The following is a 25135-nucleotide window of genomic DNA, read 5'->3' on the forward strand; positions in this document are numbered from 1 at the left end:
AAAAAGGAGGGGTGTTAAGAAAGTTCCTCTTCCTTTTATAGGTTTCACAGTGACTTCTTTTTATAATGATCTATAAAAATTGAGACATTCAAGCTCGTTGAAAGCTCCTCGGCACATTTTAAATCAAATAACCAGCTATAGAATGACTTGAATAAAACCCCCTTTTGGGTTTTTCTTTGTAAATTTTAACCAACGTGCTTTTCACTTTTATTGATTTGACTTTGGCAAATTCAGTTTTTTTTTTTTACTATAATTATTTGTAGTGCAGGACCTAAAATAAGAGTTGTGTTTAAAAAAAAGGGGGGTCAATAAATTTTCTAGGTTGGCCAATTTTTTTTCATTTTTTTTTTTTTTAACAATGCCGTGGTCGTGACTGACGTCACCACGTGACCTGTTTTAAGCCAATCAGGCACTCGTACAGGCGTGTAATCGGTCGCCAGATTATGGTTCGACAGGAGCGGAGTGAGGTGGCAGGGACTGGCAGCAGTTGACTCCGGTATAATAAGAGCTGGCTGTTTAGCTGTGTCATTTTTTGGCCTGGACACGATCCTTCTAGAAGGTGTGATTGTCACTGACAAGGTAACAGCTTTCACTCAGCTACTTTCTACTCCAGCGTTAGCCAGCTTTTCTCTGTAGCCTTTAACTGGCAAGTGTCCGCACCAATGCGAGGCTACAGCAGTTAGCTGTAGTGTTAGTCTTCAGGGTAGCGGATGTGAGATGATGTGAGGGCTGTCTGCCAAAACTGCAGCCAAGTGCTAGCTCGGCAGAGCAAGAACAAGTATGGTCTTTATTGAAATTGTTTTGCCCAATTTTATTCTTGAAAACAGCATATCTGAAGTGATGTACTTTACTTTTTCAGTGATAAAAGCAAGCTAGCTTATCCTTGCATCATCCGCAGAGAGGGAGCATCCTCCAGTTTTATTCTTATCGTGAAGGTTTTCGTGCTGTATTTATTTCTTCTCTCCCGGAAGTTGTTTCTCTATTTACCCAGAGTGAGATAGCTAAAGTTGTTGTCAGACTTGCCTGGCTGGCTGGTTCAGGAGTGGGTGTGGTGGCTGCTATAGGAGCTTCATTCATAGGATAAGTGATGCTAACCCCTGAGTTCGTCTGACAACAGCTGTGTCTGAAGCAGCACCCAACCCCCCTTGGTTGCTACTCTAACAGCTGCCATTAGGTCCAGCTTCTTCATCCCACAAGCTTGGACAGCACAACTAATTGCACGGCAAGGTAGCTTCATATAATACAACAGACCCGTGGAGTAATCTGGGTAAATTCTGGACATCTGTCTCTAAAAGTGGAAGGATAGCCTGCTGTGATGAAGCTGTTAGATTTCTTGATTTCTCTAAGCGCTGCCCCTCCTTAGGTTACCAGAAGCTCAAATATAAACCACCATAAAATGTTATCAGTGACACGGAGGTAGAGGCGATAAGATCCACGTAATCAAGGCTCATTACTGCTCATTACAACTTTGCTTGGTTGGTGGTTGACTTGGTAAATGTACAATTTTTAGCCTTTTTAATGCATTTCTTTTTTACACACCATAGTGTGCTGCATCTTATTATACTGAACTTTTGGCTATGAACCAAAAAAACAGTCTCCTAAATATTCATGATTGTGTATATTTGTGGTGAGGCAAAGTTGGTTGAGCACGCCCAACAACTTCTTGGGATGTTTAAAACAGGAATGACAAGGCCATCAGTGCAGGCTGTTGTGATAATCTGTCACGTATTTACTGTAAGATTGAGAAACGAGTTTGACTGAGAGCTTGTTTAGTATTTGGTTTATTTATGTTTTTGGTTTTCTAATAACTTGGTTCTCTACTTTTGTGTTAAGCTGCACTTAATCTGCAAAATAAGTCTTTTTAGATGTGTACATACAGAATTTGACACTCATCATGGGCATGAAGGTCATGGTGTCATGGGCTTTTAAAGGTTTATTTGAACTGCTCTTTTTCCACAGTGGAATTGTTGCACAGTATACATCTTTATTGACTTTATCGACATACACCCCTACCAATATTTGGTTAAATGTCCCTTTGCGAGTTTTACCTAAACAATGCACTTTTGGTATCCATCAAAATGCACCTGTGCATTGTTTTAATTTTTAACTTTACTGGGAATGGAGTCCAAACTTATCAGTTTTCGTCCTTCCCCAAAGGTCCTGCTCTATCCAGCGCTGCCATGTCGGCGAAGGCCATCTCAGAGCAGACAGGGAAAGAGCTGTTGTATAAGAACATCTGCACCTCGGCGGCCGTGCAGAACCGTTTCCGTTATGCTAGTGTAACAGCTGAGACTGACTGGGCCCGCCTCACACAGGACCATTCATGGCTGCTGACAGAGGTAAGACTGTTTGTTTGTCCAGCTCGTGAAGCCTGATTACAACCTTCAAAAGTTCATTTACCTACATGTTCTGTACTATAACAATCAGAGTGATTTGCATAGACTGTATAAAAGATGCACACAGCTTACAGGTCTGAAAGGTGAAGCCATTTTGCACTGCCTTTAATTGTCACCAGGGACACATTAAAAACAATGCAGGTTTTAGACATTTTGCTATCACAGATTACAAAAGATTTAAAGTACTAACCTTAGTCCTCAGTGTTTGAAAACAGGACTTCCACCCCAACCAGTGGGTTATGCCACATCAGTCTTTTATAGTATCTGTGGTGACAGACTGGACAGATCTGAAATGTCTCTGAACCTTTGCTGTGCCCATGTGTCAGTGCAACAACATGTCTGGCTCACGTGTTTCCTGTTTCGGCAGTTGATTGGCTCTCTCACAGCAGGGCTGGGAAACCCCACCCATCTTTATTGTTTCTACCATAGTCATACCATACTATCATACCAAAAAAAGACCATGTGTGTCCCGTTTCTTCTATTTGCTCATCCCAAAAGAGGCTGGTGGTGAAGCCAGATCAACTGATAAAGCGGCGCGGGAAGCTCGGCCTAGTAGGCATCAACATGGACCTGCAGGGTGTCCAGGAGTGGCTCAAAGACCACCTAATGAAGGAGACCACTGTGAGTTAACTGTATTCTATCTTAGTGAGCATAAAACCCAGCCATGACTGTCTTTGTGGCAATAAAGCACACATGCTGCAGTAGTTAGAACCACGAGAAACACATTGCATCATTTTCTTAGGAGGAATTTCATTCGAATGCAGTGACTGTTGCCAAGTAAAACATGACTGACGTGTTGTTCATGTTTAAAACATCATCAACTAGAACCATGTGTGAGGATGAATTTGCTTGACAAATACAGGGCTGTCGTTGAGCAAAAGTTAGTTCAACATTTTTGTGAGCTGATCAAGCATCATTTTTTTTTTTTTTTTTTTTTTTTCTGCTCTGTGTGTCTAAATAAACTTGCTGCATTGTCGTCATACAGTAAAGTTACTCTGAACCTAGATGTTATTTATCCGTCTTGAACAGCCAGAGCTGGCAAGTCTTTAAATAAATCAACATTTAAAAAAGTAATCCCCACAGAAACTGCAGTATTAATACTATATTTGGCCTCTTAAACACCACAAAGGATCCTCATTTTGATATGAGAAGCACGTGGAGGATTTTTGCCTCAGTTGCCCTACTGCTGCCCATTTTTATTTGATATTATTTGCCCTTCTGTGTACTCTTAATAAGCTATTTGAATGTGAAATGGATGAACTAGAACTTTGAAGGTAGTTTGTAACGATGACAAGACCTAGTAAATGACAGGTCAATTTACATTTTTATGTTATTCTTAAAGTTTCACTTGAATATATAATACATGTAGTTTTCCTCTCAGTGTGGTGTGTAGTGGTTTGTGACCAGGTGTTTTTCTTGAATAGGTGGGAAAAGCAAAGGGTGTGCTGAAGAACTTCCTCATTGAGCCATTTGTCCCACACACACAGGTAATGTATGCCAGTAATCTGTCTTTCATCTTGAGATTTTTAAAGATTTCGATTCAAAATTCACAATGCACTGCTAACACTCTCTAAGCTCTGAGGAGCTTAGAGAAGTTTTGTCGAACAGTTCAATTTGTGTCATCAGTGGTTATTTCTCCTCTTGTAACTTGAATTTGCTCAATGGTCTATGGTTTCTATGGTCTCAGCTTCACAGCTAGTCCCTTCTCGTCTTGTCTTGTGTGTTGTCAGCAGGACAGATCCTGTATTTACATAAATGTTTTATTTTTAATTAAGATTTGGTGTCATTCTGAATTTCCCTGTTCAAACCAGGTTGTCACAGCAATATATAGTTGAGCTCAAAAGTAAGTCGTAATTTACTAAATACAGACACTCATACACAGCCTATCAGTCCATCAGCGATTGCTTCATTTTTAAAAGAGGAGGTTGTTGTGATCAGCATGTTGATTTATACCGTTATTTTTAGTTTAAATTATTGCGTAATGGTAACTTTTAGTATCCCTTTACACTTTCGTAGAGGTAGCCTTAAACTTCTGTCATAGGCTATGAACCAAAAAACAGTCGCCTAAAGTACACGTGTACTTTGCACCTTTTATTAAGAGCCAATGTGATATTTCCTGCAGCTGCCCTCAAAGAATTCTGAACAGAATGAAAGTATTGCATCACAGGACCTCTGATGTGAGAAGAATTTGTGAAAATGAGCTTCCTTTACTTTAAATGAAGCACACTGCTGCATCCTGTCGGACTGAAAGAGGGGAATCAAATTCTTATACAAATCAGCTGATGAGCTGCTGCTGACGACGTTGGCAGATCATCAGCTGGGGTCATGTCTGACCCGGATCATCCTCCCCCCAGAGGATTAATTAAATTACCTTGTGGCCTTTTAAAAAATTGGTCTGTAAGAAAACCCTCCATACCTACTTTAGAGGGTATTTTTTGATTTTCCTTGGTGTGCTGTGCTTCTTTAAATATTTAGTAATAATTGATAAAACCCAAGTCTGATAAAACTTTAGTGCAGTGGAAAGTCAAGTTGTTGTTGTTGTTGGTAATAAATAATAAACCAATCTACAAGAACTAGCTCCTCAAACTCTGCCATTCTCATCAAATCCTCTTAGAAAAATTAAAAGGAGTAGAATGACTTAACCAGGATCAGTACTTCCTGGTTGACCCAGTCGATCTAGGACCTTATAAGTGAGAACAAGCTCCAGGTTATGTGTGTTCTGTCTGTAGGTCAGTGTGCATTTGATTAGTTTGTTGATTTTCTTAATAATTTCTCGCAGAGAACTGAATGTTGAAACCGCTTGTTGGCCTTATGTAAATATTGCACAGCATTTCCAAACAAAATCAGTAAAGACGTATTTGCGTGTCCTTGCATGTGGCTGAACTCGCTGTTTACTCACTCAGGAGGAAGAGTTTTACGTATGCATCTATGCCACACGTGAGGGCGACCACGTGCTTTTCCACCACGAGGGAGGAGTGGAGGTGGGTGACGTGGACGCCAAGGCCCAGAAGCTGATGGTTCCAGTGGATGGCAAGCTCACGGAGGACCAAGTCAAAGAGCAGCTGCTCTCACAAGTTCCCGATGACAAGAAGGAGTACGGAAACCTTTTTCTAAAATTGTCTTTATTATTTAAAGACATTTATATTTCATTATTTAAATGTAAAACAAATGGTGACATTTGAATCTGAGTCATTTTGTGCTTTGAACCTAATTGGGTCTCTTAGCAGTTCACAGTAGTAGTAGTTAGTGATCAGGCACTCTGTTAAAACACAGTAGAGAGACATTTGAGCAGAGATGTGATTAGCCAGAGACTGAATGAAAAATAGAAAAATAATACAGGAATAACTGTGTGTATATTTAGTTTTGCACCTTCTTGTTGCTTTTTAGTTTCTTTCTTAACCAAAGAGGCTCTCTGTATTCACAAAATCTTTTATCCTTTGCTGTTTTAACCTTGACTAATGTTTAGCTTCTTTTATGTAAACTTAGCAGTGTAAATACTCTTATCTCTTTTAAACAATACAAACTAGAAAGAAACAAAGATACGCTCTCAGTATTCAGTGTGGCTGTTTAGCGATACTTTACTACCATTTTGTTCTTGCCTAGTGAGACACAAAGCTTCACAAAAGTTCTCTTATGTGCTGATTAAGTCTAATTTTGTTTCCCCCCCTCAGTGTTTTGGCCAGTTTTATAGTCGGCCTTTTCAACTTGTATGAGGACCTCTACTTTACCTACCTTGAAATCAACCCTCTGGGTAAAACTCTTATTTACACTCAGCTCATTATGAATTGCAGAAACAAAAATGCTGATTAAATAGAAAAATTTAGATTGCTACCATGCTATGTTAGTAATTCATTGGTGGAAAATGTACAAATTAGCTCAAAAATTCTGCCTTTTCACAGTCGTCACTCAAGATGGAGTATATGTCCTTGACATGGCAGCCAAGATTGATGCCACAGCGGATTATATCTGCAAGGCTAAATGGGGGGACCTTGAGTTTCCTCCACCCTTCGGCAGAGAGGCGTACCCTGAGGTGAGATTTGAAGAGCTGTAATTGCACAAGCTGTTTGTTTATAGTTCTCTGGATCCTTTAATTTTCACTGATTTGTTTTAAAATGTGACCTTAAGTTAGATCTACTCATGCGTACAATGATTGGTTAGTCCATTTCTCCATCCTTGTGCACTTACTGACCAGTTTTCACCACTCTGTCTTGTTACTTGTAGGAGGCCTACATAGCTGATCTGGATGCAAAGAGTGGTGCCAGTCTGAAGCTGACTCTGCTGAACCCCCGAGGCAGGATCTGGACCATGGTGGCCGGAGGAGGTGCTTCTGTTGTCTACAGGTAGTCCATCACATACAGCATAAATTTGAACTCTATACCACTTCTTTGCCTTTATGGCTTGAAATTTCAGAGCTGATTAGACTGAAGTTTTGCTTTCTACGAAACCCCAGCTTGACTTTTCTGTTGCCAGCTTAATATCTCTTAAGGTTAATTACAGCTGTTAGAATCGCATCATTTCTCTTCTTCAGCGACACCATCTGCGATCTGGGTGGGGTGGACGAGCTGGCTAATTATGGCGAGTACTCAGGCGCACCCAGTGAACAGCAGACCTACGACTACGCAAAAACCATCTTGTCTCTCATGACACGTGAAAAACATCCTCTAGGTGGGTGAAGCCTGGACTTGATTACATTTTTTGCTTATTTTCCTGGACGGGGTGAAAGGCTGGTGGGAGGAGGAGGCTACAACTGTCAGATAAAGCCTGCGTTTGTTTGCTGTGTCCTTGAAGTGTAGGAATACTTGGTGGATCCTTCCTCTGCTGTGTGAGCTAATTGTGCTGCTTCAGTGTGACACACTGTTCACTATGTGGGGAGTTGCCAGCAATAGACTTCATGTATGTTACTCGGGTGTTGAATTTCAGTCACGAGCATTTCGTAACACGTTTCCTTATCCTACAGGGAAAGTGCTGATCATTGGAGGAAGCATTGCAAACTTCACCAACGTAGCAGCCACATTCAAGGTGAAACGCACTGATATTTACCTGAAAATCTTCTGCACAGTAATAAAGAATCACTGTAACGTTTAAAGAGAAGAAACAGCTTATACACAATATTTAATTTCTTAAACTTTGAAAGAATGATGTCACTGTATTTTCAGCAAGTCCTGAATTAGCAATGATCCGTGTTATGTTTAATATCAAAACATTTATACCCATAGCTGCTCATACATGCAATACACCAACTAGATTGGTTCCTAATTTATGTCCAGAAAACATGTTAAGGCAGTGTTAGCCTAACCTGCCTTAACATGTTTTCTCCCATTACTTCAAAATCTGAAGGCAGGTCAGAGTAGAGAGCCATACTAAGGCTTTATTATTAATTATTAAATGGTCTCAATAAAATTGCACTCTTACTGGTTGATATATTTGTACTTTTTGTGCATCACAAAGCTGATCTGCTTGTCCCTCCTCAGGGCATTGTCAGGGCCATTAAAGATTACCAAGGCCCTCTGAAGGAACACGAGGTCACCATTTTTGTTCGACGTGGCGGTCCAAACTACCAAGAGGGACTCAGGGTGATGGGGGAAGTAGGTGAGTAAGACTAGACTAATAGTCGGGGCTAACTCGTGAAATAAATGACTTAAAGTATACATCAAAGTCGACTCCTTGGATCTATACTAAGGAGCGTTTTCTTCTACGCAGGGAAGACCACAGGGATCCCCATTCATGTGTTTGGAACTGAAACCCATATGACTGCAATTGTTGGGATGGCACTGGGCCACCGACCAATCCCTAACCAGCCCCCGATGGACGCCCATACAGCCAACTTTCTCCTCAATGCTAGCAACAGTGCAGTGGTATAATTATTCACTTACTCTTGGGTCAATATAGGATGGTGTGTCAGTCAGTGCCCACTCTCTTAAACAAATTAGATGTTAGATGGGGTTTTGTTATAAGTTAGCTAAACAGTAAGTGGTTCACACAAGTACATTTCAGTGTTTGAGAAAGGAGAAGAAAAGGGTTATTGCTTAAAATGACATGCATTTATACTGTAGGTGTCTCCATAATGCAGGGTCATGACTAGCAAAAGGGTGTAACCTAAATCGGATTTATTTACTTTTTATACAATTGAGTGTGACTTGTTTAAACACAGTTTAAGCTCGTTTAGCGCCTCTAGTTTCATAGTGTGCGTGTGTCTTTGTTAGCTGTATGAACTTATGTTGTCGTTGGGGGTGAAGCCACTGTTTCTAACTATGCTATGCATGCTCTTTGGTAACCTCTGTCAGCCTGTCACATAAATGTTTCTCTTTTCTTTGCCAGACTCCAGCTACAACAAGGACGGCTTCATTCTCTGAGCCCAAGTCGCCCACTGATACCTGCCCGGCCAAGAAGTCTAAAGCAGGGCTTCCAACAGGTAACAAACACAGTCATTCATGCTGAACTGCTTCTTATCAGCAAGATCCCATATTTACTCATGCACTTCTGCTTTTTTTTTTTTTTTTTTTTCTCCTCTCATCCTGGCTTCTCCTTTCCTGCTGAAATACTATCACCAATATTCTGCAATGTATCTTCCTTCTCTTTTCCTCCTTTTCTTATTTTGCACAAACTTACATCCGCCCTTTTCATGCTTGTTTCTCTAAGACTCGCTCCATTCTATACTGTGGCCTCTGAAGAATGTGGTCACAGGCGATTGGAAAGGTAAGTGATAGGTGTGCCATGGCCTCACTGCTCTGGGCTTCCTACACATTCATCACTGGTTTGAACTTTTTTTTTTCCCCCCTTGTTTACTGCTCACCTTTCTAATCTTGGTGTATATGAAGTACGTATGTTCACATCACATCAGGGTATCATATTCTTATGAATGCTGTGCATACTTTTGAATATGCTTTTTTATCTTTTTATAATGAATAAGTATGGTTTGTAATAAAAACTATATAAATTAAGTTTAAATTAAGCATATTATTGTTTTTTTTCTAAGGCCTCTTCTCTTCACACTGGATTTTGTGTTCTTTAGGATTAGTAGTGTTAAAGTCAAAAGCAGCCATGCAAACATGAAGTTTTGATTACTTAACTAAACTGTTTATATTGCCTTTTACAGCAGTACAGTAAAGGCATGCTCCATAGCAGCTGAGCTCTGCATGGTCTCTTCCTCTGCTGTGCTTCTAATGCAGTGTTTTCAGTGACGACACATGGTTGCAAAAATGCGGTGAAGTGTGTTGAGTGAATAACTTGCAGCAAAGTCGGACTCAATTTTTGTTCTCTTCTTGTGTTTGTGCCTGTTTTTTGTTGTATTTTGTGTTTCCGTCCTGTGGGTGTCACAGAAGCTCAAGCCTCTTCAGGCTGCAGCGGAGGTATGGAAGGGTGTGAAAAACCTGTTTTCCTGCCCTCTCCGTCCTTTGTCCCTCTGCTTTCCCCTCTAATGTTTATCTTCTTCTTTACACTCTTATGGCTTACTCGTTTGACGCTGCCTCGTAATCATTATTTTAAAAAACGTATAACAACACCTGAAGGAAAAAATCTTGAGCTATAACTGTTAGTAGAAATTCTTCAGTTCAAGATGCAGGCGCAAGAATCAGTTCTGTATTTAAAATATTCTGCACAGCTCGGAGATGTAATGACAGAAGGCAGAGAGAAAGAGAGAATTGGGAGGACTGGAATAAGCTTGTGAGAATGTATTTTTACTAAACAGTAAGAGTTTTAAAGCACATGCACTAATGTGATCTCTGCTTTTAAGATTTTTCCTTTTCAAATTTTTCAGATGCTCTGAACCTTTCTATGTAATGTAATCATTACAAAAAATTTGATCTTTATCGGCAGTCAAGGATCTGTCAGACAGTTTGTTGCCACACGGAAATATAAGACATACCACAGATGGCACTCAGAAAAAGTCTTTTGTCAAATACTTCACTTTAAAAATGATGGCCGTATACTGCCAGCAATGGAGGAAGTGAAGGTTGATTTTTCTTATCCGGGGGTAAAAATGGCAGCTGCACATGTGGTGTCCATATTCTCATATTCTTTTCATACAAATGTCTTAATTTTTAATGATGTGACATTGCAAATTAATGTTTTTAACACTGTGGCTTGGAGAAAGCGGACAAAATAAATCGTGCAGATCCTGTGTGGGGTGGTATTTTTCTCTTCCTGGTCCATCTGTCCTCAGTGAATCCTGTCTTTATTCTGATTCTTACCATTCCCATTCCTGCTGTTTCCCTGAGCCAGAATTCCCTCTTCATCTGTGAATGGGTTTTAGTTCAGTTTCCACTTCTGACTTGTTTCTGTGTATTTTTTTTTCCTCTCAGCTAAAGCAACCACACTCTTCAGAAAAAACACCAAGACCATTGTTTGGGGCATGCAGACACGCGCCGTGCAAGGCATGCTGGACTTTGACTACGTATGCTCCCGGGAAGCACCCTCTGTGGCAGCCATGGTCTACCCCTTCACGTAGGTTGCGCTATTTCCCATATTTCCATCTGAATTAAATTAGAAGAGTGTGACTGTAGAATACTGAAAAAAAACTGTCCTAAATAGAGTTAACTGCACAAATCAAGTGATTTTTTTTTTTTCTCTCTCTCTCTCTGCTCGAAAACTCTAAATCTACTCTTGCTGGTGTTTAGTTGTTTCTGTTTTTACCTTTGTCATATTTGTAAAATATGAGCCTTTTTCTAAAAGCATATTGTCAGTTACAATAAAGGCTTATAACCTTTTCCAAGTGGCAAATTCCTGTAGAACATCTTAAGCTGCTTAATTCTGCCCAGTGTTCCTCTGTATCTGTAAGCCACTTTGCAACCCACTTTCAACCCAGCTCTTCCTTCTGATCTGTCAGAGTTCGTCAGTTTTGTCTGTCGGCATTGTCTGATCTGTGCTGTATGGGCTTTGCCTTTCCTCACCTTTAGGAGTGTCCATATAGTAAGTGATTCACAGTGATGCAGCAACCAAAAACCAGACTTATCACTTGAGCTGAATTTGAGTTAAACTTCTGTTTTCAATTGGAAGCCCCAAACACAAATGATTATAAGCCTTTAATGGACAGGGTTTAAGGAACTGACAGGAATTCATTTTGCAGTTGCAAAGTATTCATTAGTTGTACTGAATGGAGTTACTGCTGTGTTTCGAAAAAAGTTCTTCATACTTTGCTGATATGTTTCTTTTTGTTGCTCAGCGGAGATCACAAGCAGAAGTTCTACTGGGGCCACAAAGAGATCCTGCTGCCGGTCTATAAGAACATGGCCGATGCCATGAAGAAGCACCCCGAGGTAGACGTCCTGATCAGCTTTGCTTCGCTGCGCTCTGCCTTTGACAGCACAGTGGAAGCCATGCAGTACCCACAGGTATGAAGATCGACTGTACAGTGTGTTGAGCTTCCACTTAACTTTTTCAGAGTGAACACAGTTGATTTAATTGTGTTTTCAGATTCACACCATCGCCATCATAGCCGAGGGCATCCCTGAAGCTCTGACTAGGAAGATGATAAAGATGGCCGACGAGAAAGGAGTCACCATCATCGGCCCTGCCACGGTACAGAGCTTCATCCCCCTGAACATCTTTGTTGAAAACACTTACACTCATTATTAACACAGCTATAAATTTATAGACTGTGATGATGACTACAGTGTAGTGTGGTATTTAATAGCCTAGCTAAAAGGGCTATTAAATCTTTCAGGTAAACATGGTGGAATTAAATGCCGATTATTCTTGTCAATTAGGTTGGTGGCATCAAGCCGGGCTGTTTTAAGATTGGCAACACAGGCGGCATGCTGGACAACATCCTGGCTTCTAAACTTTACCGTCCCGGAAGTGTGGCATATGTGTCGCGCTCTGGGGGCATGTCCAATGAGCTGAACAACATCATCTCACGCACTACAGACGGTGTCTATGAAGGGGTGGCCATCGGAGGAGACAGGTACAAAAACTTAATTGCAGATCATTTACTTGAGAGAATTTTTTCATTTAAAAAAATACATAAATACTTGACAAAAAAAAAATTCTAGTTCCAGAAATGAATGCTTACGTTTCTCTCTGTCCAGATATCCAGGCTCGACCTTCATGGACCACGTCCTACGTTATCAGGACACTCCAGGAATTAAGATGATTGTTGTACTGGGAGAGGTGGGAAGCATTTAATATCTAAATTATTTGGTCTGTGCTACTTGTATCAAATAGAATCCTGTTTTAAATATGTCCTTTACTTTGACACAGATTGGTGGAACAGAGGAGTACAAGATCTGTCAGGGCATCAAGGAAGGCAGGATAACAAAACCTGTGGTCTGCTGGTGCATTGGAACCTGCGCCACCATGTTTGCCTCAGAGGTCAGTTGGCTCTGGAAATGCTGGCTTTGGATTTTATTGCTGCTCTTACCTGGAAGTTCAGTTTTTCCAGTAATATGTTTTACTGCCATCTTCAGGTTCAGTTCGGCCATGCAGGAGCTTGTGCCAACCAGGCTTCAGAGACAGCTGTGGCCAAGAACCAGGCTCTGAGGGATGCTGGAGCTTATGTACCGAAGAGCTTTGATGAGCTGGGTGACGTCATCAAGTGAGAAATACTTTTCATGCTAATTTCCCAAAGTTTGGAACTGCCAGGCTTGTGGGTTCCTCACTGTTATTGTGTTTGTGGTGAAACAGGACTGTGTATGATGAATTAGTGGCCAATGGTACCATCGTTCCTGCCCAGGAGGTTCCTCCCCCAACAGTACCTATGGATTATTCCTGGGCCCGGGTGAGAACTTTATAATAGTCCTTTGTAAACTTACAGCTAATAATGTAAATCATGTAGAGTAGAAGCCAAGAAATACTGGATATAATGGTTATTTGTGGAATTTGTTGTTTTGTTTTGTTTTTTCAGGAGTTGGGCCTGATTCGTAAGCCAGCCTCATTCATGACAAGCATCTGTGATGAGCGAGGCCAGGAGCTCATCTATGCTGGCATGTCCATCACTGAGGTCTTCAGAGAAGAGATTGGTATAGGAGGAGTGCTAGGATTGCTCTGGTTCCAGCGCAGGTCAGTATGACGTCAAGAACACTGTTAGTTTTTAAGAATGTAGGATCAATTTCACACTTTTTTTTTTTTTTTTCTGTTTAGGTTACCACGCTACGCCTGCCAGTTCATTGAAATGTGCCTGATGGTGACTGCCGATCATGGGCCTGCAGTCTCCGGCGCTCACAACACGATTGTCTGTGCTCGTGCGGGCAAAGACCTTATCTCAAGCCTCACATCCGGCCTGCTCACCATCGTCAGTACTGCTCACATATTGATCAGTCATTGATCACATAACCTTTTGTTGTTTTTCCCCAAATCTATCTTGTATTTTATGAGCTGCTCAGCTAACAGCTTGATTTCTGACAAACCGGCCACAATGTTTCGGAATTGAAACGCAATTTATTCCTAAAATTCAGGGGGACCGTTTCGGAGGTGCTCTGGATGCGGCTGCAAAGCAGTTCAGCAAGGCATTTGACAGTGGCATGATCCCCATGGAGTTTGTCAACAAGATGAAGAAGGATGGCAAGCTGATTATGGGTATCGGCCACAGGGTGAAATCGGTAAGCAACACTCGACTTTATACAGTAAACAGCGCTCTAATCTGTAAATGATGCCTATTATTTATCAGTGTTTTGACTCGTATTCATTAACTGCTTCTTCTGAGTTTGATTAAGATAGACAAGCAGCCATTGTTTTAAGTGGGGTTTCGGTTTCAGATCAACAACCCAGACATGCGAGTGCAGATTCTGAAGGACTTTGTGAAGCAGAATTTCCCTTCCACCCAGCTGCTTGACTACGCCCTCGATGTAGAAAAGATCACCACCTCTAAGGTATTTTACACAGAGTGAAGTAGACGATGGAAACTTGTGTGTACAAGCAAAACCGTGAAATGATGAAATGAAAATGAAATGGCAACAGAAAGCTGCTACATCTAAACAACCTGATGACTGCATTGACCTTCAGGATTCAGAGATGGGGCTTCGCTGTCAAATAATTTGGTTAAACACTTTGAACAGAAGATTTTTATTTAATTTTTATAGCAGGCAAGCAATTATTCTCAGTTTTCTGACCACACCTGCAGATTCCATGATTGACAGTGGAATGTAACCGGAACGAAGACCTGGATTTTATAGTCCTATAAATAATATTAAACATTAATCAGGCTTTTTAATCTCATTTAACACTTTTTCTTCTAATTTGTGCTTTTATTCAGGGACATGTGTCAGAACCCACACCCAATGAAAACTTGTTATATTTTTTAACTCAATTTAAACAGGAAATTCAACTGTTGAGCTTTTCAACTCTGCCAAGATGGAGAGAAATAACTTTTTTTTTTTTATATATTTTGTGGGTGAAGCTGCAGCTACCAGAGAAAACCTGTGACATACAAACGCCATAGCAGAAGGTCCTGAACCTTCTTTGTGAGCCAACAGGGATAACCTCCGAGCCACTATTAGATCCAATAAAAAGACTGATAATATCTAGAATAGGCTGCGTGCTCTCTGCAGCTTTGAACAGCAAGTCCTTTCCTCAATTTCATGTTAAAATAACATGCAAGCATTTTGATTTTGATTTATTTTTTTCCCCAGAAACCCAACCTGATCCTAAATGTAGATGGATTTATTGGTGTTGCCTTCGTGGACATGCTTAGGACTTGTGGAGGCTTCACACGGTAAGAATATGAGATTGCATCGTGAGCTGTTACTTCAGTAAGCTTTGGTGCATGTGCTTTGATTGGATGAATCTTATCACCAATATCTCTTTAAATATAAATAAATATTTCCTGTTGCTGTTTTTTGTTTGTTTGTTTTTTAAATTACAGCATAACAAAAAAGAGAAATACTGTATAAATAAACAGAAGCCAATAATAAAAGGGGCAGACAAAATGTGCATGAATATGCACTTTTTTTTAAAAAAAATTTCCTTTCCCTTCTTTCTTCATTTCCCTTTTTTTCCCTCCCTTTTCTTATCTCCCTCTCCTCCTCCTTTCCTTCCCTCCCTCTGGCCATCTTTCCCTTCCTTAGATGGAATTATGCAAAAGTGTTATCTGAGCATGTAAACACATGGCCAGGGATGATTCAAGTATTACACTTGTTAAATTTGTCAAAATGAATATGCAGTGGGAGAAATAGAACAGCAGGAAAATCAGACAAATGGATGAATAAATAGAGACACCACTACAGGGGCCACCTGTTGTTAGTATTCCTGCTCTTTTAGATTGGCACTCTAAGGTAGTATAAATGAAATGTAATGAGTAAAAAGTGAAGAATACTACGAAATATTGTGTCAATATTATCACTGGGTGTTACCAGGAAGCCTGTAGTTGTTAACAGAAACCATAATAAACACTTTGGTATGATTACAGCTACATTATTTAGATTTAACCAAAAGTGCATGTTCGATGGCTTGTGGAGAATTCGGATGGCTGAGATGCAGTGTCTGCACTGTTGCTGTGTGTCGAGGGGACACTGTCCAGTATTGTTTCTCACATGAATGTTGAACTGTCTCCAGAGACGAGGCTGACGAGTTTGTGGAGATCGGTGCACTAAATGGGATCTTTGTCCTCGGCCGTAGCATGGGCTTCATTGGTGAGTTCCCTTTAAAATGGAGCCATGATATTCACTGTGACAACCTTTTAAAACAGAGTCTCTAACCTGAGTTTGTTTTGTTAGGCCATTACCTGGATCAGAAGAGGCTGAAACAGGGTCTGTACCGCCACCCGTGGGATGACATCTCCTACGTGCTCCCTGAACACATGTCCATGTAATTCCCTCGTCACAGAATGGAAATCACTTCCAGATGATGATGTCAGGCGGTATTACACATCTCATGTAACTTGTATCTCCTCTCTAGTTATGATAGCAGCTGCTGAGGGGGTGGAACTGGGCGGGGTTACTTTGGAAAGTGGGAAGTACTGTTTGTCTGAGGGACCTGGGTAGAAGTTTTCAATCTAGTTTTTATGGAGGAAAAAGGGGAAGTATATTTCTAGGCTTAGTTTTTGAGAACTAATTTCAAAAGTCTGAGATGTAACTTGTTTAGTTTTTAACAAAGAGCCACACCAATGCAAATCCTGGCTGCAGGAGCACAAAATCACTTGGTACAGAGTCAAAATTGAGAGATGGTTATGCTTAGTGGGTACAGGAGCAAGATTCAAGCAAAATTTCAGTCCTTAATCCTGCAATGCATAGTCTGCATAGTAACCTCTGTTAATGGCTGCTAAGCATTTTTTTAAATACTTAATCTGCCTGGTTTAGACCACAAGAAAAGGGTGCTTAAATGTGCTTTCTGGCTTTCTGAGTACTGCATCTTAGTTTAAACACTAGATCCCTTTTTAAACTCCTTCACCATGATTCACTCCTAACAAAAAAAAAGTCAATCTCATCACAAAATTAAACCAAAAGTTATTTTAGGGAATTTATTGTTTTTGTTAATTTAATTTTAAAAAAGCAAGATGCAGTGGTAGATGTTACAAATGTAATGAAAAGGATGCATCATCATGGAAATGAGAGGAATTAGACACGAGTTAGGAGTCTGTCCACCATTTGCCTTTCATGAAACCAGCCCGGGTTATAGTTGAGTTCATCAGTTTGGTAGTATTCTAATAACTGTAGAAAAAAGTAAGCCGTAGACGCATCAAGAAGAGGCGAACAAATGCTTCATGAATGAGCCCTGTGAGTCTGGAAAGCATCTTTTGGTGAGGGACCATGAAAGCAGTTTGCTTTACTTTGGAAACTTACAGCACATAATCCGGATGTTCTCCAACTTCCAGTAAAAACTCAAAACACTCTGTAACAGCCCACTGTAATGTCTGCTGTGCTTAATCTGTTTTTATTTAAATGTGAAAAAAGCTTTTTTTTTTGTTTTGTAATATGCTGTCATAAAGTAGTAAAATAAAGAACTTATTGTTTTTCTTTTATTTTGTCGTCTTTGATGTCTTTAACAGCATCACGAGTCTGTAAGTTTACTTTCCTCTTGAATGGAAAATCCTTAAACGTAATTCTGAACATTTATCTCTAACATGGACTGTAGTTACATTTAAATACATAGCAGAAAACTAAACACCCGCCTTTGCCAGCATCACTGTCCATCAGCTGTATCCTGAGCTACTGATGAGGAATTGTTTGCTGTTCTGGATTTTAAAACTTCATTCTTCAGGTCATACCACAGTATATCAATAAAAAGGTCACTTGGATGTAAATGTGTATTCACATATAGAGAAAGATGGATATATTGGGATGGCATTCAGACTGGAGAAGTGTAGTCGAATGCTAACGAGAGGGCAGCATTACAGACATTGAGGATGGCTACACGTACCTGGGAATCCCACAGGCAACTGGAAATCATGAAGCTCCAAATACCTGCAGAGAGTAAGGCAAGTCCTGAGGAATCGGCTCCTTTGTCCAGCTTATCTGGTGATTGGATAAGCTGGCCAAAGGAGGAAATGGAAGCCACGGACATCAAGACAGGAAATGTACTGACCATGCATGGAGGGTTTCACCCCAAATCCAGCACCCTGAGACTGTACAGTAAGTGGAAAGAAGGAAGCCAAGGACTAGTGAGTGTCAGAACCACTGTCCAGGATGAGACAACGAACATCCATGAATATATCAAGAAGATGGCCACAAGCAACCATGTGCTTAGTGAATACCTCAGGCGGCAGAAACCCAAGAAAGAAGAGGTCCAGGAAGAGAAACCATCATGGAAGGACAGGCCCCTGCACCTTATGTACCACCGGCAGATCGTGGAAGTGGCTGGACTGAAAGACGGCACAGAGGCACTAATCATGGCAGTGCATGAACAAGCTCTGAGCATAAGATCCATAGAGGCTGGGGTCTATCACACCAGATGAGACCCCAGGTGCAGAGACACCCCTCAGACAATCCACCCACCAGGATAAAGACCTTTCACAAGGCAAGAGGGGAAAATATATATATATTTTATAAATTCACAGTTGATTAATGATTTGTGTTCCTCTCATTTTTGCCATGGTCACTGCAAAGGTGTGTTTTTGCCGTTACCCTTGGATTCTTTTTCACTTCTGTCACTGCTGCATGTTATGATCTCGCCGAGGGAAAGTGATGGAAATAATCTGGAATTTCCATCCTTTTGTAAATAATTTGTTTCTAAGACCCAGGAATAATTTGCACCAGTTAATTTTTCCTTGAGGCAATAACACTTTCTCAGTAAGCAGACTGTGTGGGCTTTTATTTTTGAAGGGAGGGGCACATACAGAATTCACTCTATTAGTTTAATTAGATATGTTTGTCTTTATGACTTGGGTCAACTAAATGAAAAAAAGACACAATTTTACTTTTGTGTACACAGACACTTGTTTTTTCTGCAGTGACTGTAGGTTGGTTTGTTTGTTTTTTCATTTGGACTTTTTAGATTTAATTTCAGTTTAGTGTCAGTTAGTTTCCAGAGTGTATTTTCATATTTTAGTTTAGTTTTCGTTGTTTGAAAATGTTCAGTTTTTATTAGTTTCGGTGTTAGTTTTAGACCTTTTAATTATTAGTGTATATGCATATGTCAGAGGCAAGATTTGGCAAAATCTCAAACACTTCCATCAGGCAGGTTGTGCTACAATTTAGAATCAATCTAACAGATACTAAAACTGAGGAAATTTCCTCTGTATTTTTGAGTTTACTTAGCTTTCCAGCTTCACAGAAACGATTCAGTTATCCCCAACCCCAAAGACTAGTTTTACTTTTAGTTAACCGCAATGTTTTTCCACCATCTCGTTAACTATAATAACCTGTTTTTTTTGTTGCTCACGCTGAAACACTCAGTTTAATTATTTTATCAACCATGTATAGCCTAACTCAGGCGTTATGAATTATTATTGCCAGTTTAAAGCGTTATACAGTTACGAACCTGATGTTACCTCATCACAAGATGCCAAAGTGCACATCACCGGCAGACGGATAACGGGCAACACGCATGCGCGCAACAGCCTTAAACAAAGGTAAACTTCTCTTAAAAAATAAAAATAAATAAAGACCCTTCAATACGTTATAACGCCACATCAGTTAAATACGTCACATATTGCACTGTTTGCGTCAGAGATGTGGATATGTTAGCTTGAATCTGAGGACCTCTCCCTGACAGCCAGCTAAAAATCACCGCACCTTTGGAATATTCCTGAAGACGGAAGTGAGCGCTCCTGTTTTCTCACCAAGCCTCTGAACGCAGCGCATGCATGTCAGTCTCCGAATGCTTGTTTACATGTGTTGGGTACACCTGTGAATTATTCCCGAAGATAGTTCGGAGCTGTCATTTGCCTCTGAGTTTTACCCCGTGCGGTATGGCAGCGGCAGCGGAGGATACGGAGGAGCGTGGCCGCAGCGGCAGCACCGGCGGCGGGGCGGTGCAGGGAGCGCTAACAGGTGACGGCGAACCTGAGGAGGCCGAGGAGTTCACCTGTTCGGCCTACTGCTCGGAGCTCTCCCGGCGGCAGAACGAGCAGAGGAAAGCCGGGCTGTTCTGCGACGTGACCCTGATCTTCAGCTCGGGAGCCGTGCCCGGGGTCCAGACGGTATCCGCGCACCGCTCCGTTTTATCCGCGGCGTCGCAGTACTTCATGCTGCTGCTGTCGGGACAGTTTTCAGAGTCCCTATCCGGGCGAGTGGAGCTAAAGGAGTGGAGCTCGGGTACGAGACCCGACCCAGACACTGTGGAAAGTGTGGTACAGTTCATGTACACGGGAGAAGTCAGGGTGACCACTGCCAATGTGCATGAAGTGTTGGAACTTGCAGACAGGTGATTTATTCATTTATTTTGAAATTATTCCGCAGGTGATTCAAATTGTGGATTTCAATTTGCTTATATGCGGAAGTATGTAAGTCACACCAGGTGGCGTGACTTTGTATGTTGTCATTACAAGAATTAGTCAGCAAAGTGCAGTTAGCTGGGTCATATTAAAAACAGACGTCCAGCGAGGGGGCAAACAACGACCCAGTTCTCATCAACAGGGGAGTATCTGAGGATTATTTCCCTTAGGCTCCACAAACTGCGACCCTGGATTAGAAAAGCGGAAGAAAATGGATTAATGGATGGATGGATTGATTTGAAATTTTCCCTAAAAAATAAAAAAACAAAACAAAACAAGGATCAAACTGATATATTTAAATTTGTTTTGTACAACCAATAAGCGGATATATACAGCAGTTTGTTATAACAGAGGGTCAAGCAAATTAGTAACAATCATTGTCGTAAAGCTGGATGTGAGTTTTTGGCATTTTGCTCAGTAATAGATGCCAAATTAAATTCTGTTTCATTAAGAGGAAAAGCATGAAACCCGCTTATCTCTTTATAGTAGATGTGGTCCACACAACCACCTCTTGCACTGTTTTTTGGCCTTCGGGTGTGGACACATTATTACTGTTATTATCAGGGTTAAGTGTTTAGAAGTTGCATGGTTGACAACTCCTATGTCGTTGGACCTGTAAGGGTGTGACAGCTTGCATGGTTACATCTTTGATATTATTGTTTACTATTCATTAGAGCTATTATATCCACGAATAATGTAAAAAAAAACAAAAAACCCAACAATTTTTAACATTCAGATTACAAAAATCATCATTGTAAAAGAACTATTGGCTTAATTTTGTTATCTGCTTCAGTTTCAAGGTCCTGATGTGGTTTATAGTGGTTTCTTGGCACTGTGTTATAGCTTACTGGACAGCTGAATAGAACAGTGTATCGTGGTATTGATTTCATCCTGGGAGTCTGTCTCAGTGAGGCTGTTTGAGCAGGTTGTCATATTGCTGTCTAACAAAAACAATTGAAGATACATTCACAAAACTGCACAGGCATGAAGATTGAGTTTAAAGTTGCAGGTGTGGTTTGATCCATTAGTGCGTAGAGTAATTAGACTACACCTTTCTACTTAAAGTGCTTCCAGTACAAGTCAGGACTTAAACCATTAATCTTTGATTGTTACAGTTGCTTGCCAGGAGTGGGATTTGAACCCACGCCTCCAGAGGAGACTGCGACCTGAATGCAGCGCCTTAGACCGCTCGGCCATCCTGACACACAAGAGTTGTTCTCCTTCAGTGCTTTTACCCGCAGATTTTATTGCCTGTGCAAATTTTTATACCGTCATAAAATACTTTACATAGAGAGTCAGTATTTTTTAATTAATTCAATGAAATTCAATTCAGTTTTATTTATATACCAAATCCAAACAACAATCGCCTCGAGGCACTTTGTATTGTAAGGTAAAGAGCCTAAAATAATACAGAGAAAACCACAACAATCAAAGGATCCTCTTTAAGTAAGCACTGGAAACCTCCAGCAGAACCAGGCTCAGGAACGGGCAACTATCTGCTACGACCGGTTGGGGGTGGTGGGAGGAAGACGGGATAAAAGACACATTGTGGAAGAGAGCCAGAGATTAATAATAAGTTAATGTGGCAAGGAAATATAACATTTTTCATATCCTGTAACTTTGATATCTCACTCTGTCAGGTTTCTGCTGGGCCAGCTGAAGACCTTCTGCGGAGAGTTCCTGATGAGGAAGTTGAGCATGTCCAACTGCGTAGCCGTTCACAGCCTTGCACACATGTACACGCTGAACCAGCTCGCTCAGAGAGCCGCCGAGACGATCAGGAGAAACTTTCACAAAGTCATCCACAACGAGGAATTCTTCACACTGCCCTTTCACTTGGTGCGAGACTGGCTGTGTGATGCAGAAATCACCGTGGAGTCTGAGCAGGAGTTGTTTGAGGCAATCATGAAATGGATCCACCACAACCCAGAGGAGCGAGAGAAGCATTTTGAGGACCTGTTCAGACTTTTAAGGCTGGCACAGATCGCTCCTACTTACCTGACGCGTGTCGTGAGGAAGGAGCCCTTAGTGGCAAACAGTGCAGCTTGTCTGGAGCTGGTGTCCAGTGCGCTCGAGGTCCACGCTGTTCGTTACGAGAGCCCCAAGAAGGCCGATTCAGATCTCGGTGACTCCTACGAGGCGACGATCCAGCCTCGATACGGTCAGAACATGGATGTGATCATGGTAGTGGGTGGTGTTTCGGAAGGAGGAGATTATTTGAGCGAGTGTGTGGGCTACTTTGTTGCTGAGGATCGCTGGGTCAGCTTGCCGCACATCCACAACCACCTCGATGGACATGCTATCGCTGTCACCGAGAATCACCTTTATGTGGCGGGCTCCATGGAGCCCAGCTTCGCCAAGACGGTGGAGCGCTACAATCCCAACCTCAACTGCTGGGAGTCGGTGAGCAGCCTGACCACACGCAAGCACTCGTTTGGCCTCACGTGCGTCAGAGACACACTCTACATCATCGGCGGCCATGGCAACTTCAGTCCAGGTTTCAAGGATGTCTCCATTTATGAACCCGAGCAGGACATGTGGCTCAATCTGGAGCCAGCGCCAAAGATCCTGCGAGATGTAAAAACAGTGAGCGTGGAGGATCGCTATGTGTACGTGATGGCCAGGACCCCCGTAGATATAGACAGCGATGATGGGCTGAGCACGGTGACCACCTGCTATGATACAGAAAGCTGCAAGTGGCAGGAAGTAGACTCGTTACCACTTATTGATACCTATTGTAGTTTTCAAATGGCTGTTGCATCCAGCAACTTCTATCACACAGCTTCCTGTTGCCCAAAGAACTACACGGTAACACATGAGGCCGCCCAGCAGAAAATAAGCAGAAACATCTCAGAGGATATCCTCGACAGCCTCCCGTCAGAGGTCCTCAGCCTGGAGGGCGCTGCCATTTGCTACCTGGGTGAAGACATCTTCATCATCGGCGGGTGGAAGAACAGCAACCACGTAGAAAAGCAGTACCGCAAGGAGGCCTACCGTTACTGCGCCAAGAGGAAGCGCTGGATGCTGCTGCCGCCCTTGCCCCAGCCACGCTGCCGAGCGGCGGCCTGCCACGTTCGCATCCCGTACCAGTACCTCTATGGCTCCCAGCGTTACCCCGTCCCCCACAACCTGGCTCGCCAGCGAGACCGCATGCAACAGATGCAGCAGCTCCATCGGCGCACCCTCAGCCTGCGGAGGCAAATGCAGTCTCAGATTGAATGTTAAGAATCAGATATTCTGCTTTAAGTCATTAGCACTTCATCTGCTGATAAATGCCTTGCTGTTATCTCAAGACTTTGTTTCAATTTTTTTTTTTTTTTTGCCTTAATTGAGGTGAAATGTCTGCGCCACTTTTACCTGAAGCGGTATTGCAGTGAAGGAAGCGAAACATTTTTGGCCTTACATGTTTCTTTAGCTTATGCCTTACTTTTTATCATGCCAGCAAATAAGACTGTGACTGCTGTTGGTTTTATTTGCGAAAAAAAATCACAGCTCAGCTTTTTAAACCGCGGCCTTTGTTAGCATCTTAGATAAAGGATGTCAATGTTTCCTGTGTGTGCAAAAGAAAAACAAAACTATGCCATGAGAAAACTTTGTGTCAGGAAGCATACTTGGCAAAGTAAACGATGTCTATTTATTGTGATGTATGTTAGAAGGAAATCATCAATTACAAAAACTACTTCAATAGCTAACTTAGAAAAGAAGTATCCGCTGCTTTAACTTTTTGCTTTCCTTTCCGTTGTCGTCATTGAGGGGTTTTTTGTACAGTATGCATTGGAATAGTGATGATCGTATACCCTGTGCCTAAACAGACAATCACAATTTCATAGTAAGGACTGAATGTTGACAAAAAGCACACGCTGTGCGACAGCTTGACTTTGGATGTGTGTGTGATTTATTTTAAGCTGGTCAAAAGAACAAAACCCTGTATTTCATATACGCAATTTCTGGAAAGATGGACTAAATACCACAATGATAATCCAAGTATTTGTTTTTGTGTTTAAATAAGACGCTTTCCCATTTCACTTTGCATGGACAACCGCTAACAGAATCAGCCATTGAAAGCAGTAACTTTGTGAAAATGTTTGGTTTGTGGGTTTTAATGGACTTGTTTGGTGTTTGCTCTGCATTTGCGCTTCTGGCAGAATCTGTTTAGTGTTTTTGTCTCGGTGAATGAAAGCACGTATGGACATTGCACTGTGGAAAGATTTTTAAATGTGCTTAATACACTAAACCAGCAAGACGATGTGTCATTTTTGTGAATGGTTATCATTTCCTCACTGTGCCAATAAAAATAAGACCTGTTCCTTAGTGACGCCCTTGATTCATTGTTCTTACTGCATTAAAGGACCTTGAATGTTAGAATGAAGAGCGTTCCTTTGAGCTTAGCGGCCCCCTCAAACATACCATGCTGAGTGTAGTGAATAAAGAGAAACTCATTCAGTACTTTTGAAGCCGTGTTCAGATTTTTGTACCAGTTTGGTAAATTTTAGATCAAATGTGACACATTTAGCTTTCGTGCAGCCATGTGTAAAATGTCTAAAAACAGCACACTTTTATTCTGAAGATCTCCAAATGTTCTAAATACGGATGAGTGCTCAAATACTTGTCATGTACTTTCAAGTCTTTTTTTCTTATAAGTGAACTATATTTACACTTCAGGAACTCTTAATATCCAGTCCTTGCGATCAAATGTGAGTTCTTTGATTGTAGAATTTTGCACCTTTTAAAAATGTAAAGCAAAAGTCTTGAGGCACCCCTCATTTCTTTATATTTTGCTTCTCAGGTCTTTCAGAAGATCTTTTCTCTGGCTGGTGGCTGATTTTTTTATTTTTATTTTATTTACTCGTTTTCAGTCCAGCTCTTGAACCTGACCATTTCCAGAGGAATGCTTTATTTGCTTAGTATTGATCTATGAACCTGTGATCTATGAAAA

General features: G+C 41.3%; 2 protein-coding genes and 1 non-coding gene across 7 annotated transcripts; 2 read left to right on the forward strand and 1 right to left on the reverse strand.

Annotated features, from left to right (window-relative positions):
- Positions 1-411: 411 nt before the first annotated feature.
- On the forward strand, positions 412-17286 carry aclyb (ATP citrate lyase b). 5 transcript variants are annotated; one of them, XM_005471296.4, is made up of 30 exons: positions 412-579; positions 2158-2339; positions 2895-3017; positions 3821-3883; positions 5300-5490; positions 6068-6147; positions 6296-6426; positions 6618-6736; positions 6925-7061; positions 7354-7415; positions 7868-7985; positions 8097-8251; positions 8715-8808; positions 9036-9092; positions 9707-9745; positions 10697-10838; positions 11557-11725; positions 11808-11912; positions 12101-12297; positions 12422-12503; positions 12594-12704; positions 12800-12927; positions 13017-13110; positions 13237-13391; positions 13473-13623; positions 13787-13930; positions 14087-14200; positions 14960-15042; positions 15882-15958; positions 16043-17286. In XM_005471296.4, the coding sequence occupies exons 2-30, from the start codon at positions 2181-2183 to the stop codon at positions 16135-16137; spliced, it is 3375 nt and encodes a 1124-aa protein (XP_005471353.1). In that variant the 5' UTR covers positions 412-579; positions 2158-2180; the 3' UTR covers positions 16138-17286. The 5 variants fall into 5 exon arrangements, with proteins under 5 accessions (XP_005471353.1, XP_005471354.1, XP_019218103.1 ...); XM_005471297.4 differs by having other exon boundaries at positions 9716-9745; XM_019362558.2 differs by lacking the exon at positions 9707-9745.
- Positions 17287-19275: 1989 nt separating this feature from the next.
- On the forward strand, positions 19276-24510 carry klhl11 (kelch-like family member 11). The gene is made up of 2 exons (XM_003441842.5): positions 19276-20129; positions 21840-24510. Exons 1-2 carry the CDS (start codon positions 19570-19572, stop codon positions 23422-23424), a joined length of 2145 nt encoding a protein of 714 aa, XP_003441890.2. The 5' UTR covers positions 19276-19569; the 3' UTR covers positions 23425-24510.
- On the reverse strand, positions 21320-21402 carry trnal-cag (transfer RNA leucine (anticodon CAG)). The gene has a single exon. It is a non-coding gene; the product is annotated as a tRNA-Leu (tRNA).
- Positions 24511-25135: the final 625 nt, after the last annotated feature.

The sequence above is a fragment of the Oreochromis niloticus genome, linkage group LG8, assembly GCF_001858045.2.
Source record: "Oreochromis niloticus isolate F11D_XX linkage group LG8, O_niloticus_UMD_NMBU, whole genome shotgun sequence".
NCBI lineage: Eukaryota > Metazoa > Chordata > Actinopteri > Cichliformes > Cichlidae > Oreochromis > Oreochromis niloticus.

Coding starts and splice junctions, on each gene's coding strand:
- klhl11 (XM_003441842.5), top strand. CDS start 19,570: ATGTCAGTCTCCGAATGCTTGTTTACATGTGTTGGGTACACCTGTGAA. Junction 20,130..21,839: donor GTGTTGGAACTTGCAGACAG/GTGATTTATTCA, acceptor TCACTCTGTCAG/GTTTCTGCTGGGCCAGCTGA.
- aclyb (XM_005471296.4), top strand. CDS start 2,181: ATGTCGGCGAAGGCCATCTCAGAGCAGACAGGGAAAGAGCTGTTGTAT. Junction 3,884..5,299: donor CATTTGTCCCACACACACAG/GTAATGTATGCC, acceptor TTACTCACTCAG/GAGGAAGAGTTTTACGTATG. Junction 9,093..9,706: donor GGTCACAGGCGATTGGAAAG/GTAAGTGATAGG, acceptor TCCGTCCTGTGG/GTGTCACAGAAGCTCAAGCC.